The sequence below is a fragment of the Gymnoscopelus braueri genome (assembly GCF_963280865.1).
Source record: "Gymnoscopelus braueri genome assembly, chromosome: 18".
NCBI lineage: Eukaryota > Metazoa > Chordata > Actinopteri > Myctophiformes > Myctophidae > Gymnoscopelus > Gymnoscopelus braueri.
The window spans coordinates 50,181,319-50,201,318 of record NC_137618.1 but is presented as its reverse complement, the minus strand read 5'-3'; the positions used below and the strand labels follow the sequence as shown (position 1 = coordinate 50,201,318).

At 42.4% G+C, this 20,000-nt stretch overlaps 1 protein-coding gene across 1 annotated transcript in view; it reads left to right on the top strand.

Annotated features, from left to right (window-relative positions):
* The window catches only part of tmem237a (transmembrane protein 237a), a gene marked incomplete at both ends in the record, with an annotated part of 26,999 nt that overhangs the window by 2,200 nt on the left and 4,799 nt on the right, over positions 1-20,000 (top strand). Inside the window, 4 exons of the mRNA XM_080412282.1 lie at positions 2,002-2,110; positions 2,843-3,003; positions 3,384-3,492; positions 3,941-4,132. Of these exons, the coding sequence (XP_080268408.1) occupies positions 2,002-2,110; positions 2,843-3,003; positions 3,384-3,492; positions 3,941-4,132 (571 nt within the window). The remainder of the gene's footprint in view (positions 1-2,001; positions 2,111-2,842; positions 3,004-3,383; positions 3,493-3,940; positions 4,133-20,000) is intronic.

The following is a 20,000-nucleotide window of genomic DNA, read 5'->3' as shown; positions in this document are numbered from 1 at the left end:
TCACAACTGGCCTTTCTGTGTGGAGTTTTCATGTTCTCCCCGTGTCCCCTAGGGTAGGTACCCTCACAAAAATGCGCCTGATGGAGGGGAAAGGAACTGGTTGTAATAATGTGTTCTTTCCACGCGCTACATCCAACCGGGGAAACTCCCCCCTGTTAGGCTAGTTGGCTCTCATGCATTGAAGGAGGCATGAGCTCAGCTCTGGGCTTCCTAGGCTAGCTGGCAGGGGGAGTGTAGCGCCCAGGATTTCTTAGACATTTGGCACTGGGTGAAAAAGGGTTGCAAAATCGTGGGATAAAAAAATATATAGTAAAATCATCACAACTCCCTGAATTTTCAAGCGGTTAAGTTTGTAACAAATGCCAGACATGCCACACGTGGTTACGTCTAAAATGCATATTTTCAAACCAAAATACTTTTATCTAATCCAAGTAACAGTAATAGTCACAAAGCATTTCTGTCAGTCCAGTCACCGTAGGAGATAATTGAAATCTGCAGATATGCCACATTGCAGAATTGCCTTTTCTGTCTATATCCAACATCCTCATCATGCTATTCAGGTCAGAACACAGCAATCTATGGACGTTTTTTTGTTCAAACATTAAATAATAAATACCACAATGAAATAAATAAATTCGACAATGAAATAAATATGTATTATTACATTTTTGGACCAACAAACTTCTATTGCTATCAACTTGACAAGACTGAAATAATTGACCATCATTGAGTTTTTTTTTTTATTATACAAAAACAGCAAATACAAATTAAATCGTCTGTATTCTATATTATTTGGTACTGAAACCAATCAAAGTCGTAGAGCATGTATTATAATATAATGGTGGGGTTGGCGAAAGGGCCTACTCTGTGTGGAGTTTGCATGTTCTCCCCGTGTCTCCTAGGGTAGCCTGATGGAGGGGAAGGAAACTGGTTGGAATAACGTGTTCCTTCCATGCGTTACGTCCTACCGGGGAAACTCCCCCCTGTCAGGTGACAAGAAGGTCAGTTGGTTCTCATGCATTGAAGGAGGTATGAGCTCGGCCCTGGGCTCCCTAGGCTGGTGGGGGGAGCGTAGCGCCCAGGATCACTTAGAAAACCTTGTCTCTGATCAGGAAGCTGACCGTACCTTATTTAATAAAATAGTTAGTCTCAGACCAGGAAGCAGAACGTAATGGACTGTACGTACCTTCTTTAATAACATACCTTGTCTCAGACCAGGAAGCAGAACGTAGTGGACAGTACGTACCTTCTTTAATAAAATACCTTGTCTCAGACCAGGAAGCAGAACGTAGTGGACTGGACGTACTGTACCCTCTTCAATAAAATACCTTGTCTCAGACCAGGAAGCAGAACGTAGTGGACTGGACGTACTGTACCCTCTTCAATAAAATACCATGTCTCAGACCAGGAAGCAGAACGTAGTGGACCGTACGTACCTTCTTTAATAAAATACCTTGTCTCAGACCAAGGCGATGATAGAAGAAGGTACAGACAGCCTACGGGCCAGGCAGGCGCCTTTGGCATGGGAGGCAAAACTGGAACCGGAAGATGAAATACATTGGAGTCAATGAGAGACCAGCTGGTGAACAGACACTATTTCTGAACGATTGCAACCTTTGTCAGTTATAATCGGTCCAGGAATATGAAAGAAGACATCATTATCACAGGTTGTTTTCCAATCACTTGTTTTTCGATAGTTTTATTGAGGCATCTATACAGCGGCAGGTATCGTTTCTGGCTCGGTATTATCGGGGGATTTGGTTGTCAGACTGGCAACGATGGACAGTCTCGCGATACTTTGGCCGTTCAGAAACGTACTTTGTGCTCTTTAAATACCTCTATAAAATCATTCAGTGTACACATCGAAAAGCAACACAACAGAAAACAATGTGTGATATGTTTTTTAGGCCCGGCTGCTGTGCGTCGAATTTGCCGACTGGAATTGCTGGATAGAGAAAACTACGTTGGTGTCTCTTCCTTCATTTACCTTACTTGTCTCAGACCAGGAAACAGAGCGCGGCGCCACACCTAACGGACACATGGAAGAGCCAATCACGGACGGGGAGGAAGCTGTCGCCACGATTACAACCAGGAAGACCAAGAAGAAGAGGTGGGTGGATCCTAACTGATCGACCCTTGACCTTTGAAAAAATATTTTAACTAACTAGTGCTGTACTATTATGAACTGTACAAAAACATATATATATATATATATTCCGATTTTTTAATATGGTTTCACTATTTCTTAAACAAGCATTTCAAGCTTGTAGATCTGTTATTTTCTTTATTTCTTGAAAAGAAAGTTGAACGTTTCTGAGACATGATGAAGACATTTTAAAGTTTTACAAACTTTTGGTGGTTTTCGCCTCTAAACTAGGGACGGCGGGTTGAAAGTGTTTGACCAAATATAAACAGTGTCACGATACGTCTAATCTTCGATTCGACTTTCGATTTGAAGCTCATGATTCGAATTTATATTCGATTTGTATTTAATTTAAATTATTAGGCTATTGACTCTTGATTTGGACTCTTGACTCGGAAGCACGGATGAACAATAGCGCCTCGGGCTTCCCTTGGACGTCCGCATGTGCAGGAGTAACATAATGAAACAGGAGTAACATAATGAAACAGGAGTAACATAATGAAACAGGCGTAACATAATAAAATAGGAGTTACATAATGAAACAGGAGTAACATAATGAAACAGGAGTAACATAATTAAACAGGAGTAACATAATGAAATAGAGGTAGAATTGCACTTATGATTTCGATTGGTTCTTGGTACGTATCGAGTCACATGACAGCCTTACCATTTATGGTCGTACTTTACGTCACGTGATAGGAAGTCGAAGGCGATGACGGAACACTACTCTAACGACCTTGGGGTGGAGTCTGATGACATCACCACCACCGACCTCCAATCACCCATCCCGCAGCATTCCCTGTTCTCCGCCCCACTCGGGCCGAGCCAGCCAATCGGCAAGGTGTTTGTAGAGAGAAACAGTGAGTGTTTCTCGATTACCTTCTTTTATACTCGATTACGTTATTTTATACTCGATTACCCTGTTTTATACTCAATTACCTTCTTTTATACTCCATTACCTTGTTTTTTACTCTTGTGAGCTGCTATTTTAAGTAAAAAAACAATTTCACCCATTTTCAACCTATCTGCATACAATTGGTCCTCACTAATGCTCATTAAATTGGGTGGGTGTGTGTGTGCCTGTCTGTGTGTGTGTGTGTGTGTGTGTGTGTGTGTGTGTGTGTGTGTGTGTGTGTGTGTGTGTGTGTGTGTGTCTGTGTGTCTGTGTGTCTGTATGTGTGTGTGTGTGTGTGTGTGTGTGTGTGTGTGTGTGTGTGTGCGTGTGTGTGCGTGCACGCAGGGCGTTTCCACTCACAGCACACACACGCAGACCTGACGGAGGATTACATGGAGGTCCGACAGCTGTGGACCACCAGAGATGTAGCGATGAGGGTCCACAGAACATTCAGGTACACGCACGCACCCATGAGTGTCATGTCAATATATCTAAGGAACGGACGGACTGAATGTCTTTTCCTCTCCTTGAGTGTGATTGGTCTATTCTGTCATGACTTCCTGTCTCTCTGCAGTGTGATTGGTCTACTCAGTCCTGACTTCCTGTCTCTACTGCAGTGTGATTGGTCTATTCTGTCATGACTTCCTGTCTCTACTGCAGTGTGATTGGTCTATTCTGTCATGACTTCCTGTCTCTACTGCAGTGTGATTGGTCTATTCTGTCATGAATTCCTGTCTCTACTGCAGTGTGATGAATTCCTGTCTCTACTGCAGTGTGATTGGTCTATTCTGTCATGACTTCCTGTCTCTACTGCAGTGTGATTGGTCTATTCTGTCATGACTTCTTGTCTCTACTGCAGTGTGATTGGTCTATTCTGTCATGACTTCCTGTCTCTACTGCAGTGTGATTGGTCTATTCTGCCATGGCTTCCTGGCCGGCCTATCGGTGTGGAACATCATTGTGGTTTACGTTTTGGCGGGAGAACAGCTGACCACTCTACCTAACCTGCTACAGCAGTACCACCCCCTGGCCTACCCCAGCCAATCACTGCTCTACCTGCTGCTGGCTGTCAGCACTGTCTCCGCCTTCGACAGGTGTGTGTGTGTGTGTGTGTGTGTGTGTGTGTGTGTGTGTGTGTGTGTGTGTGTGTGTGCGTGTGCGTGTGTGTGTGTGTGTGTGTGTTTGTGTGTATTATACAGTACTACACAGTAATTGCGATGGCTATGAGTCATGATAATACTTATCCTTCAATGCTGAGTCATAAAAATACATCTTACTATCTTACTATCTTATCTTATCTTATCTTATCTTATCTTATCTTACTACTTACTCTTACTACTATATAATTGACAAAAGCTCAGAAAGTTCGTCCGGGGTAAGCAAGCACAGGATCACTCCATTTGCCCCGAAACCTGCCACAGACTGTTGATCAGAGCTATGGCTATATTTTAGGCATCTTACCCCACCTCGATCTGTGATCAGACTCTCGGCTTGATTGATTCTCTGATTAGCCTATCAGACCCTGATACTATCATTATTATGAATACTAGTGTAATATATTAACCAAATGAATTGACTGTATGTACATATATATTTTTATATATATATATATATGTATTTTGTATACTTGTCCAAAGGAACTGAAAATAAAACTGAACTGAACTGAACTGAACTGAACTGAACTGAACTGACCCTCAGCCTGATCTGGCAGGTTGCCATAGCAACCAGATACAGGAAGTCTGACCTCTTTATCACATGACCGAGGTTGGGAGGTTGGGACTAGAGGTTAGGGCCGCAAAGCAAAGCAGGGAGGGAGGAGAGGGGATGAGAGGAGCCGAGAGGAGAGGAGAGGCCAGAGGGGCCGGACTTCGCATGACGTGTGTGCAGAGTGACTTGGCCAAGTAAGTAAATAGGGAAGAACTTGAACAATACAATGTGGGCAAGAATAAAGAGTATGATGATGTGAATCTGTTACACACACCACTAAAGCACGAGGAGGAAATTGACTCTTTAGAAGGGATGACAGAGGAAATGTTTGGAGAGTAGACTATGACGAGTGGTGGTTTAAACAATGGTGCAATAGCGGTGGTGTCTTAGGGATGACAGAGGAAAGTTTGGAGAGTTTGAACACCCTGACATATGATGAGTTTTGGACTCTGTCTGGACCAACCTCAGATCAGGCCTCAGATCAGGCCTCAGATCTAGGGCCTAGATGTGAGGGCCGCGACGGAAAGCTGATGTGACGACGGAAAACTAGATGTGAAAGCGGCCCTGACATCTAGTTCTAACTAATAGATAGACATTATTATTAATATTAATATATATTATTATTCATCCTCCAGGGTGGTTTAACACATTGACTGCCAGAGGTTTTTCTATAACAGGATCAGCCAGTGCCAGGAATTTTGACCATTCTGACTCATATTTGAGGACTCACAGAATGTTTTGTGTTATAACTATAAACAAATGGAATACCTCAAAACGAAGCTTAGAATCTCTTCTTTCATCTGAAAAAGAAAGTTGATAGCATGTTCCGTTCTTTAGCTAGAGGTAGTTGAATACAGCTTGGTTTCACCAAAAACAGACCTTTTTCTTTAGATTCAGAGTTATGAGCGTTTTAGTAAAAGGACACACTTTAGATGCATAAAATGATTTCAAAAGTCTTTGACATTTATTTTGCGCCTTCATTGACATCAGTCATGTAAACAATATTTGTTTATAAAAGAAATATGCTTTAGATTGTACATTTATCGCTCTGTTTCACTCCAAAGTGAATGAACATGAACACTGAAGTGACTATTTTCAGTCGATTTTTTTTTTTTTTACTATATAATAAAATAAATAATAATCATTCAAAGTTCAACATCAATAAATGGTGCAATTAGTGCAAAATAAATAAATACAAATAAAATCTTGCCTGCCTATAAATCCAAAATAGAAAAGTGGCAGGTTGAACAAGTTTCTACTATTCAAAAAAAAAATCAACTCCAGTTATATACATCAAATAATAATAATTCAAAGTTCAAAGTGCAACATCAATACATTGGTCAACTTTTTGCCCAAACTTTTTGCCCCAAAGTCAAAATCTCAAGCTACACCTGTATTCATAGCAACAAATAGCAGATCTACAAGCTTTTACTGAGCATCTTATAGATCAGTGCATGGTGAGTGAGGTTTGCAGGTAAATAATAAATCATTCAAAGTTCAACATCAATAAATGGTGCAATTAGTGCAAAATAAATAAATACAAATAACATCTCTGCCTATATATCCAAAAGTTGAAGTGGCAGTAGCAGCCGTTTGCCCCAGTCAAAATCTCAAGCTACACCTGTATTCATAGCAACAAATAGCAGATCTACAAGCTTTTACTGAGCTTATAGATCAGTGCATGGTGAGTGAGGTTTGCAGGTAAATAATAAATCATTCAAAGTTCAACATCAATAAATGGTGCAATTAGTGCAAAATAAATAAATACAAATAACATCTCTGCCTATAAATCCAAAAGTTGTAGTGGCAGTAGCAGCCGTTTGCCCCAGTCAAAATCTCAAGCTACACCTGTATTCATAGCAACAAATAGCAGATCTACAAGCTTTTACTGAGCTTATAGATCAGTGCATGGTGAGTGAGGTTTGCAGGTAAATAATAAATCATTCAAAGTTCAACATCAATAAATGGTGCAATTAGTGCAAAATAAATAAATCCAAAATCGAAAAGTTGCAGAGGCAGTAGCAGCCGTTTCACTACAAAGGACAAAGTGCAAGTCATTTCAAACTAAATATAACTACATCCAATAATAATCATTCAAATCAATAAGTGTGCAATTAGTGCAAAAAAAACAAAAAAAAACGAAATCTCTAATATTTGTCTACTGAGTGGTACCTTGCGTGACAGTAACCCATGCACAAGGGAACACGACAGGCCTTGCATTCGTATCGTGACTCGTGCCGTTCTTTCCCCTCTGGTGTCAATGTCGATCTGGAACAGACCCTGCACCGCCTTGAATTATATTTTTTCCCTGGAGTGGGTGGGAACGGTATCAGAACATGGGCTGCAATGTCTCCATCCATCCTGTTCGCCGGGTCCGTCCAGGGTGCCCTTGGGTGGGGGTGGTAAGCAGGTGGGGCATCGTCTTCCTGAGGAACAGGGTGATCCTCAGGAGGAGGGGGCCCATTCCCATCCTCCAGAGGAATGGCCTCTTCCTCACCCCCTTGCTCAGGGGAAGGGGGCCCATTCCCATCCCCCTGAGGAAGGTCTTCACCCTCTTCCTCAGCCCCTTCCTCAGGAGGCGGGGCTTCAATCCTACCCTCCTGCGGAGGGGCCAAACCGCGACGGCGTCCCAGGGTGGTCCAGGACGTGGCAGCAGCCGTGGAATAAGTGACGAGGGTTTTGTAGATGCCATCAGGATGCCTGGCCTTGTAGAGGACGAAGGAGTTGAACAGCGATATCTGGAACAGGTAGGCTACGAACTTCTTCGTCCACTTTGTCGTCTTCCTGGTGAAGTGGTAATAGGCCAGGTTTTGGTCCAGCTTGTCGACCCCCCCCATGTAGGTGTTGTACTGGACCACGCACACTGGCTTTTGAACATCCACTCTGTCACTGTGGCGTCTCTGCCTCTGGTTCACGGTCACCATCTCATCCTGGTGGCACGTGGTGATCATAGTGACGATTTTGCTCTCCTTGGCTCGCCATGCCGTCACCATCGTGGTGACTGCTGATGGTTGACCCGAGGCCCAGCTTAGCCTTGGTCACGGCCATGATGGCTGGTGGCTGCCCTCTGTTGCATCGGAGAGTACCGCACACGTGGGTCCCTTTCCCCAGAAGTTCAAGGCACGAGTCCACCGAATTGTACAGATTGTCCATGTAGAGACGGTACCCGTGATCTACAAGGTCACACAGCAAGAATGTCACTGTCTCACGCAGGGTAGACTTGTTGCTTCCAGCACAGCACGGCTTCATGTGGTAGAGGTACCCCGTCTGAGAGTCGCACAGTATGTAGGATTTTATTCCATACTTTATCGGCTTCATTGGGTTGTAGACCTTGAAGGACAGGCGCCCACGCCAGGACAGCATGCCCTCGTCAATGCTGATGTGCTGGCTTGGCAGGAACATCTCCTGGAACTTCAGCGTCAAGTAGGTCAACACTGGGCGGATCTTCCTCAGCGGGTCTCTCTCGTTAGGCTCAATGGGCTGGGGGGTGTTGTTGTCCATGAAGTGGAGGTAGCTCCAGATCAGCTGGTACCGGTTCCGCGCCATGACCTTGCTGAAATATGGAGTTGCCAGGGGCTCAGTAGTGGTCCAATACATGGGAACATCAGGCTTGTGAATGATCCCAGTGAGGAAGAAGAGGCCAAGAAAGTTCTTCAGCTCTTGTCACTTTCAGCGGTTGATCTGGATTCCAGGCATTTTCTCTGGAGTAACGCAGACCACTGGGAGCCCTCTGACTTGCATACCGGTTGGTCTCGTCGCAGATTTCCTGGAGCAGCTCATCTGTCAGCAGTAGCTCCAGGAAGTCGACCGGTTCATCTGACTGGAGATCAGCAGCCCCATTGCGAGGCCCCGGAGTCCCAGCAGGGGAGAAGGGGATGTCGCGAGGCTGCCAGTCGCCAGTGTCAGACCACACCCGAGGAGGAGCTGCAGCCTTACGAGGCCTGCCACCTGTGAATTATAGAAATAGATAATTACCATAAAATATATTTTTGTATTTGTGTGGTTTACGGCGGTGGTGCATGACTTTATTACACTTAGAATGAATGAGAGAACACACACACACACACACACACACACACACACACACACACACACACACACACACACACACACACACACACACACACACACACACACACACACACACACACACACTATAACAAGTATAAATCAGGCATTAGTCTACCCCCAAACCCTAAACCTAACCTCTAAATGCCTAATCCTAACCTCAACTTGAATCTTTTCCTAATTGTAAGACTAACACCTCTAAATCATTTTTGAACCAATTATGTACAACCATTTTTCTTGTGAGGTCCACGAAAATGGTCCTCATCTCTATTTCTCAAATTTTACTCTAATTGAGGAGACGTTTGGCCCTCACAAGTATAGTAATAAAGTATGCGCGCGCACACACACACACAGACACAGGTTCTTTCTTACCTCTACGAGATGACGGTCTACGAGATGACGGTCCAGGTGGCGGTCCAGGTGACGGTCCGGATGACGGTCCGGGCCCACCCATGTCTCCCTCATCCCCAACCGTGTCTGGCCCTGATAGAAATAGAATAAATGAAATACTTGATCAATGAATGAATGAATGAATGAATGAATCTTTATTTTGAACATGTTAAAAACAAAAAATAAAATAAATGCAATAAATTGCAATACAGCCTCTCAGGCAACAACAAAAACTATAAATTTACATGTTCAAAAAGGAGTAGGTTGAAGTATAAAACTTATTTGATCCTACCCCTTCTTTCCGCTTCCTTCAGCATCATCACATTCTTATATATATCATATACCCACATGGTATACCCTTAACTAAACCAAATATTAACTAAACCAAATATTACAAATTAAATAAGTAATCAATATAAATATATATACACATATATATAGACATATCCATATACATATATACACATATATACATAAAAACAAGTATTTACACATTCTATAATTATTATCTGCATATATCATCATCAATACAATTGTCTTAGTAACCTATAGATTATTACTGTATTCTTCCTCCCAATACCTCATAATAATACATTCTTTATATCTTTTTTTAAACCGGAACACATTTGAACATTGCTTGAGTTCCACATTCATACTGTTCCATAGCTTAACACCACATATAGAAATACAGAATGATTTTAATGTCGTCCGAGCACCTTGAGTTTTGAAATTTAACTCCCCCCTTAAATTATAGCCCCCCTCTCTATCAGAGAACATCACCTGGATGTTACCAGGGAGCTGATTATTCCTAGCTTTGTACATTATAAGGGCAGTTTTATGTTCTATAATATCCCTAAATTTTAAGAGATTTGAATTTAAGAATAATATATTAGTATGATCTCGATATCCAGCTTTATGTATTGTTCTTATAGCTCTTTTTTGAAGTATAACTAACTTATTAAGTGAAGATTTATATGTATTTCCCCAAACCTCTGAACAGTAATTTAAATATGGTAACACCAGGGAACAGTAAAGCATGCGGAGTGATTTATAGTCCAAAAAATGCTTTGCTTTGCTCAGAACTGCAATGCTTCTTGATTCTTGATCAATATTATGTACATGAGATCAATTTAAACATTTAGCATCATCATAGATCACATGCATGCATATATATATACATAAATATGAGAGAATATTTACCGTTGCTGTGTAAGGTTTTAGCTTTTTTTTATTCCTGTGATAATTGTGACATCTTACCTGGACTCCCACCAACATGTCCACGTCCACCAACTGCTCCCTCCAGCTCTTCATCAGAATCCTCACACTCTGAAATGGATCAAATAATACATGTTACTGGTGAATTTTTCAAAAGCTATGTTGACATTACCTAATCATGACCTGCTTTTTGAAAGTGGCAAGATGGCAATATGAAAGATTAGGGGTTCAGTTCTAGGTCAGGAAAACATCAACAAAAATGATCAAAGCGTTTGTGTTGTGTCCTAACCTGGACTGAGGCTTTTGATGTAATTTGTATTATGACAACATGTGCATAGGGAGGGGGGGGGGGTTCAGCACACCTGCCATTGCCCCCTTCAAAAGGCAGAATAAAATAGCAGATCTACAAGCTTGAGTTTAGGTTATATAATATCATGGTGATTGTGATCTTGTAGAGCTCATGTGGCTTATAGTTGGTTAGTCGCTACTTTTGGGCTCTTTTTCATAGACCTGGTTGCTTATTCCTCTCCCACAATCTGGCAACACCAAAAAATACGTGCATGAATAGCGACCACAACGGAGTCTACTTGTGTGATCTGCTTGTAGATCAGATGAAGACAATGTTTAGGTTAGGTTATATTGATATATTGTGGTGCTATAAAAAAAATAGCAGATCTACAAGCTTGTAGATCTGCTATTTTTTGAGCACTTCACCACTGCCACATGAGCACTTCAAACCTATCTGAAAATAGCCAATCTACAAGCTCACAACCAATCACCATAATTTACAGGCAGCTTTACAGAGAAACAAGCCCAGTGTGGCTTATATCAGATATACAAGCTCAACAAGCAGACAATAAGCAGACCTGGCAACACTGGCTACGTCTCAACACACACACAATCGCTAGTTTTCTCCATTGAATCAACTACGTAACAAATAAGACGATAAAACATTGAATGTGTGCTTACTATGACAACATATGAGTTCAGCACACTTGCCATTTGCCCCCTTCAAAAAGGCAGAATAAAATAGCAGATCTACAACAAGCTCAAAAGCTTGTAGATCTGCTCAACTACGTAACAAATAAAAGACATTGAATGTGTGCTTACCAAGGGGAAAAAGAGAAGGTGAATGCCTCGGAGATGGCTGCCACTCATCGCCGGAGGGATCACTAGAGGAAGCCGCCCCCTCGAGTTCGTCCTCGGTCTCAGGAGCGTCACTGCAGTCCTCAGGCGGGGGAAGTACGGGCTTGGATTTCCTCGAACTCCGACGAACGGGTGGGTCCCGGTTGTCGCTCGGTTCGACAGCCGCGACCCATCCGCCCGCCAGAGTTCCTGCCAAGCCAACCGGACCGGGCTGGTCCTTGCCGTCCACGGGAACTGGCTGGTCCGGTTCGGATTTCCACGAACTCCGACGAACGGGTGGGTCCCGGTTGTCGCTCGGTTCGACAGCCGCGACCCATCCGCCCGCCGGAGTTCCTGCCAAGCCAACCGGACGGGCTGGTCCTTGCCGTCCACGGGAACTGGCTGGTCCGGTTCGAGTTTGTCGACAGGACAAACAACCACTGGAGCCTTCGGTGGTGCTGGGGCCCGGAGGAAGCGATCCAACGTGGGCTGGCATGGATCAGCTGACCCGCTGATGTGTTTGCGCTTGCTTGAGCGCTTCGGCATACTGAATACGTATAGTCTACTCTCTCACAATAAACTATACTACTCCTCTCTATTTCCACCTATATATATATATCTCTCCTCTCTATTACCACCTGATTTTATTCTATATCGCCGATCTACTGCCCTATAACTTCGCCTAACTTCCACCTATAATTATTATGTATACCTCCACGCCCTCTCTATCCTATAATATATATATAACTCACTAGGCTAAATATATATCACTCACTCACATATATCACACACACTACTTTATACTACAACACTACTATAACTACTAATCAAACACACGCTCAAATATCAAATCACTCAGACACTCACACAAACTCACAAACAATCAGAACACTCACCGTCAATCAATCACTGTCTCAATCTCACTAACTCTCACGATACAACTCTCTCTCTCTCTCTCTCTCTCTCACTAACTCACTCAAATAATCTATCACTCAATCTACAGTATCACACACCTATCAAACTAACTCACTCTACAACTAACACTCAAAATCACTCAATCTATCTATCTATATTTCTCTCTATCTCTCTCTCTCTCTCTGTAAATATGTCTATGACCGGCTCTAAACTCTCAAATCGCAAGACCGAGGGGTTCGCGCGACCCCGATTTATAGGTTTGGTGCGCGCGCATCGAGCCTGCGCCCGACACCCGCGCCCGACACTCAGACACGCGACGCTAGTGGCGAGCCTACCGGCAACACGGATCTATCCACAATATCTACCGTCATCTCAAACACGGATCTATCCACAATATCTTTTCTTCATTTATGAAGAAATACAACAATATCCACGGACTCGGTGTGCGCGGCGGCGCGCGAGGTGGCGCGCACGGCTTCCAAAATCAAGATCCATGGTGAGTTTTTCTTTTTTTCTTTGTTTTCTAAACATGATGATGGCGACGATCACATCACAGCTGGTAACGTGCGCGTGGAACGCTTACCGTCTGTCTTGCCTGTGGTGTGTGTGGAACAGGTTGGCGGGCGTGCACATACGAGCACGACGTCTAACCTTAGATCTCACCGCGGATGTTTGTAAACTTCTGTGTGAAGTCGACATCGGGTCGTTGCGACCTCGGATCACTTGGCTTGTGTGTTTTGGGTCAGGGAAAGTTCATCCCCGTGCACATACGAGCACGACGTCTAACCTTAGATCTCACCGCTGATGTGTTAACTTCTGTGTCAAGGCGACCTCTTATCACTTGGCTCATGTGTTTGGGGTGAGGAAAAGTGCATTCCCGTGCGTGCACGGGCACGTTACAAGCGCAAGCATGTGAACGTGCATGGGTGCTGCAAGTTTTCCCAAGGTGCTTCCCTGCTCAATGAGCACAGGCTGCGCACAGGCAGCCAGTTGCTGCACGGATCAAACATTTGGTTTGATATGAGCAGATTGGCGGACCCCCTGACTTTATTCTCAGGGGTGTACGGTGTGTGGTTTGGATGTGATAAGTTAGCAGATCCCCTGGGCTAGTCCACACGTGGTAAACATGGTGAAAATATATTACTAAGGTGTAATATTACTAAGTCGATAGCTTTAAAGCACAGCTCAAGACCTATTACTTCACTCTTGCTTTTAGCAGATTCTTTGGTTGATTTTTAATTCCTCACTGTATTCCCTATTTTAATGTTGTTTTATGCCTTTGCTTTTGTTTTGTGTGAGTGGAAGAGAGAGTCACGGTAGTTAAAAGACAAGAGTCTGATAACTCCATCCGGAGGATTTAGTGAATTATCCTCTGGGGCACGTCGACACGTGGTGGACCCTCCAGGGCAGATCCTTTTGTCTATGTTTAGTCTATATATCTTGTATAACCCCGATATCATTCTCAGGGGTGTACGGTGTGTGGTTTGGATGTGATAAGTTAGCAGATCCCCTGGGCTAGTCCACACGTGGTAAACATGGTGAAAATATATTACTAAGGTGTAATATTAATAAGTGAAAATATATTACTAAGGTGTAATATTACTAAGTGAAAATATATTACTAAGGTGTAATATTGACAATTGTGTGAAGATATATTACTAAGGTACACAAGGTACACATGTAATATTGGCAATTGTGTGAAGTGTGGATATTTCTTTAGCTGTGTTGTAGAGGACAGTGGTCACTACATTTAAGTTATATCCATTTGTGTTGTAGTTGTGTAGTGGCGAGGGCCACTGCATTTTACTGCATTTTACTGCTTTTATTTTATTTTATTTTATTTTTGTTTGCTTTATTGTTGAATTGGTTCTAACTGTAATTGTATTCTTGCTCTGTAAAGCACTTTGAGCTGCATTTCATGTCATGAAAGGTGCTATACAAATAAAGTTTATTATTATTATTATTTGACTTTTGTGTTTTGTAATAACATGTTTTATGTTATTACTTGACCAGATCATGAGATTTTACAACTTTTCTGTGGTCTAGATGGATGAAATTTCTTGACAATGTAGGGAAGGACTTCATCTAATGTAAGACACAAAAAAGACCACTTCGCGTAGATCTACGCGATTGGCACGCTGCGGCTTTAAATAGGTTTGCGTAAATCTACGCAATTGGCAGTCAATGTGTTAATACATATATTATTATTATTTATATTAATATATATTATTATTCATATTAATATGTATTATTATTCATATTCCAGGGTGGCTAATGTTATCTTCACTATTTATTACGGGGCCAGAGCTCAGCTCTGGACCTGTTTTATTATTGTAGGTATTCTTCTGTTTCTGCCACTTTTCGCAGTTCTGGGTGAACCGTGCTGTCGCTTTTTACGAAACTCGGCCATATGGTAGATGGTCATGAAAAACTATCAAGAAATAAATCTCACAATCTTTCGTCAAAAGGTGGCGCTATAGCACTCAATTGAAAATGCCAACTTTGAACAGGTACAACTCATGCCCTGTTTGACCTACAGCCATAAAACTTCAATACACACATGCATGAACTACTTTAACCCTCTGAATTTTGACCTCTGACCTTTAGATCTCCCACCATTTTGAATTATATGAAAAACAGTTCAAACCTATCTCCTCCTGGGATTTTTGAGTAATCTGCACGAAACGTTTTACACATGAACTTTGGACCTTTGCCGACAAACAAGCAGCGAGGATTTTCCATAAGTGAAAAAATGAAGCTTTAATGAGCCAATGAATATTGCAGTTTTATGACAATTATTCATCTGCCCCTAACACATACATGCAGACTCACATTTCTTTAAAACTTTGCAGTAATGTTGAGGGTCATTCCAAATATTACTGAAACCAATCTTACTCCAATTGGTCAAAGGGGGGCGCTATAGCGATTTTTTGAAAGTGCAAACTTTAAACAGGCAAAAGTCATGCCTCGTTTGGCCGACAGCCATTAAACCTGTTTACACATGTGCCTTGACTCATGAGGAACACATGTATCACGTTGACCAGTAAGCTCCGCCCTTAGATTGTCCGCAATTTTGAGCAGTTTGAAAAACACTTAAACCCAGGATTTTTCAGCTATTTGCGTGAAACTGTATCATCTGTGTGATCTCCTTTTTCACAGTGGCTCTGCAACACAGACCCACACAAAGGATGTCGCCTCCCACCAGATATCATGTCCACCCTCCAAGATGCTTGGGTCTCTCTCTCTTTCCAGATAAGAGACCTTAAGGAATTTTTATGACCCTCAGATCTAAGCAAGGACCCACAGTATGTGCCTTTACTCACTGGGCAAATACGATGAGCACCTAGCAAGTGTCTTTCTCCTCCCCCATAACATAGGCATCAGGCATGTCATTCGAGCCTCTCTCTCTCTCCTCTTTGAGATAAGGGAATGGTACGGAATTTACGACCTACAGCCCTCCAACAAGCAGATGTTTCTACCCCTTTCTGTCTATGTTGGCCTACCACTCTGGGTAATCCTAAATAAGCAGTAAATACACACATAATTATAATAATGGTACTTTGTAAATATGTAGATAACTTGTCTGGCCTTCTGTTGCTCTCTTGTTTTGATCTCCTTCCCACTTGCCCCCCACCCCTCTTCTTCTCCCCCCCCCCCTCTTCTTTCTATGGAAATTAACGTTGCGATGGGAACGATGTACAAAAACGAATTTCACCCACTTCTTTACCTTGTAAACCTGTGATGTGACAATAAAACTGATTCTGATTCTAATCATAATAATATCACAGGCGTCGGAGGCGTGGAATAACTCTACACACAGGTTCTTGTCTGTTGGTCCAATGGCTTCTCCCTCACAACCTGAAGGTTGCCAGTTCAAGCCTCACTTAATGCAGACTTCATTAAAGTTGCATTGCACACAACATGATTGTGTCAATTAATACATGTGCAATTGTTAAACTTAACCTGAAATACTTATTTGAGAGGTTATGTTTTCCCGCTTAAGTGAGTGTTTCACAACATCAAGGTTGCCGGTTCAAGCCTCACTTGGTGGAGACTTCATTTAAAGTGCATTGCAAACAACAAGACTGTATTAATGAATACATATGCAATTGATAAAGATAACATTAATTGCTTATCTGAGAAGGTCTGTTTTTGCAATGTATGACATACTTCATTCTGAAAATAGCCGATCTACGATCTCAAAACCTTTCAGATAGCAACGTGTTTCTGAGCTTGTAGATCGGCTGCTTTCACTGGTTCAGTTTTATCTTCAACAGACAACCTCAGCCTGGTCAAAGCTATAGCACTATAGGTAGTGTTGCAGCCTGTCAATCCGAAGGTTGAGGGTTCGATTCCTGTTAATGGCAATAGGTTGAGATGTCCAATCAATCTATTCTGCTTCCATCTCTCTCTCTCTTCAATCTATTATGTTTCCATGTCTCTCTCTCTCAATTAATACATGTGCAACTGTTAAAGGTAACATGAAATGCTTCTTGGAGAGAGTATGTTTTTGCAATGTATGACAAACTTCATTGTGAAAATAGCCGATCTACAATCTCACAACTTTTCAGATAGCAACGTTTTGTGAGCTTGTAGATCGGCTACTTTCACTAGTTTTCGTTCCGAGGAGACACAAAAATGCCTTTATTGGTAAATGTTTTTTGAACCAGTGATCTAGAGTAGTTCGGGACACAGAGGCTTGGTTCATAATGGACGGAAATACTTATAAATATCAACAGACACTACCAGTAATTGTGTCAATTAATACATATGCAATTGATAAAGATAACCTGAAATGCTTATTTGAGAGGGTATGAAGTATGTATGACATACTTCATTCTGAAAATTATCGATCTACAATCTCAAAACCTTTCAGATAGCAACGTTCTTTTTGAGCTTGTAGATCGGCTGCTTTCACTGGTTCACTTTTATCTTCAACAGACAACCTCAGCCTGGACAAAGTTATAGCACTATAGGTAGTGTTGCAGCCTGTCAATTCGAAGGTTGATGGTTAGATTCCTGTTAATGGCAATAGGTTGAGATGTCCAATCAATCCATTCTGCTTCCATCTCTCTCTCTCTTCAATCTATTATGTTTCCGTGTCTCTCTCTCTCTTCAATCTATTCCGTCTCTCTCTCTCTCTCTCTCTCTCTCTCTCTCTCTCTCTCTCTCTCTCTCTCTCTCTCTCTCTCTCTCTCTCTCTCTCTCTCTCTCTCTCTCTCTCTCATATTCACCAGGTCAGGTCTGTTGTTCCAATGGCTTCTCGCTTAAGTGTGTGCCTTAAAACCTCAAGGTTGCCAGTTCAAGCCTCACTTGATGCAGACTTCATTTAAGTTGCATTGCACACAACATGATTGTTGCGAACGCGGAAGGAGGCCTCCGACCAAGTGGAGCTTACTATATCACTGTGCTTGGGTTGTGTGTGTGTGTCTGTCCCTTATTTATGGTCTTTCCGTGTGTGTTCACGCTCTCATTGGCTCGCGCACCCCATGTGACTCGAAACTCCGTGCTGAAGTGCGGCAAGAGTGCACTACTACAGTGTGGTTGAAATATAGCAGCCTCAGTCAATCTGCGTTCGCTTCCAGCGTTCGCGCGTCTTACTTGTTCAATTAATGCAAGTGCACTTGTTAAAGATAACCTGAAATGCTTATTGAGAGGGTATGTTTTTTCAATGTATGACATACTTCATTCTGAAAATAGCCGATCTACAATCTCAAAACTTTTCAGATAGCAACGTGTTTCTGAGCTTGTAGATCGGCTGCTTTCACTGGTTCAATTTTATCTTCAACTGACAACCTCAGCCTAGACAAAGCTATAGCACTATAGGTAGTGTTGCAGCCTGTCAATCCGAAGGTTGAGGGATCGATTCCTGTTAATGGCAATAGGTTGAGACGTTCAATCAATCCATTCTGCTTCCATCTTTCTCTCTCTTCAATCTATTATGTTTCCATGTCTCTCTCTCTTCAATCTATTCCGTTTCCATGTCTCTCTCTCCACCCTTAGATTGTCCGCAATTTTGAGCAGTTTGAAAAACACTTAAACCCAGGATTTTTCAGTTATTTGCGTGAAATGGTATCACCTGTGTGATCTCCTTTTTCACAGGTTCTTGTCCGTTGGTCGAATGGCTTCTCCCTTAAACTGTGCCTCACAACCTGAAGGTTGCCAGTTCAAGCCTCACTTGATGCAGACTTCATTAAAGTTGCATTGCACACAACATGATTGTGTCAATTAATACATGTGCAATGGTTAAACATAACCTGAAATACTTATTTGAGAGGGTATGTTTTTGCAATGTATGACATACTTCATTCTGAAAAATAGCCGATCTACAATCTCAAAACTTTCAGATAGCAACGTGTTTCCGAGCTTGTAGATCGGCTGCTTTCACTGGTTCAATTTTATCTTCAACAGACAACCTCAGCCTAGACAAAGCTATAGCACTACAGGTAGTAGTGTTTCAGCCTGTCAATCCGAAGGTTGAGGATCGATTCCTGTTAATGGCAATAGGTTGAGAAGTCCAATCAATCCATTCTGCTTCCATCTTTCTCTCTCTTCAATCTATTATGTTTCCATGTCTCTCTCTCTTCAGTCTATTCCTTTTCCATGTCTCTCTCTCTCTCTTCAATCTATTCCGTTTCCTGTCTCCCTCTTCAATCTATTTCCGTTTCTCTCTCTCTCTCTCTCTCTCTCTCTCTCTCTCTCTCTCTCTCTCTCTCTCTCTCTCTCTCTCTCTCTCTCTCTCTCTCTCTCTCTCTCTCTCTCTCTCTCTCTCTCACAAAGCTATAGCCACTATAGGTAGTGTTGCATTCTGTCAATCCGAAGGTTGAGGGTTCGATTCCTGTTAATGGCAATAGGTTGAGATGTCCGTTCTGCTTCCATCTCTCTCTCTCTTCAGTCTATTATGTTTCCATGTCTCTCTCTCTCTCTTCAATCTATTCTGTTTCCATGTCTCTCTCGCTCTCTCTCTCTTCAATCTATTCCGTTTCCATGTCTCTCTCGCTCTCTCTCTCTTCAATCTATTCCGTTTCCATGTCTCTCTCTCTCTTCAATGTATTCCGTTTCCAAGTCTCTCTCTTTCTTTCTCTTCAATCTATTCAGTTTCTCTCTCTCTCTCTCTCTTTCTCTTCAATCTATTCCGTTTCTCTCTCTCTCTCTCTTCAATCTATTCCGATTCTCTCTCTCTCTCTCTTTCTCTTCAATCTATTCCGTTTCTCTCTCTCTCTCTCTTTCTCTTCAATCTATTCCGTTTCTCTCTCTCTCTTTCTCTTCAATCTATTCCGTTTCTCTCTCTCTCTCTCTTCAATCTATTCCGTTTCTCTCTCTCTCTCTTCAATCTATTCTGTTTCTCTCTCAATCTTCAATCTATTCCGTCTCTCTCTCTCTCTCTCTCTCTCTCTCTCTCTCTCTCTCTCTCTCTCTCTCTCTCTCTCTCTCTCTCTCTCTCCCTCTCCCTCTCTCGCTCTCTCGCTCTCTCTCTCTCTCTCTCATAATTATGTTCTTTTAGAAAGTGAGCAACAGCAACAGTCCACCTGGCCTATTCCC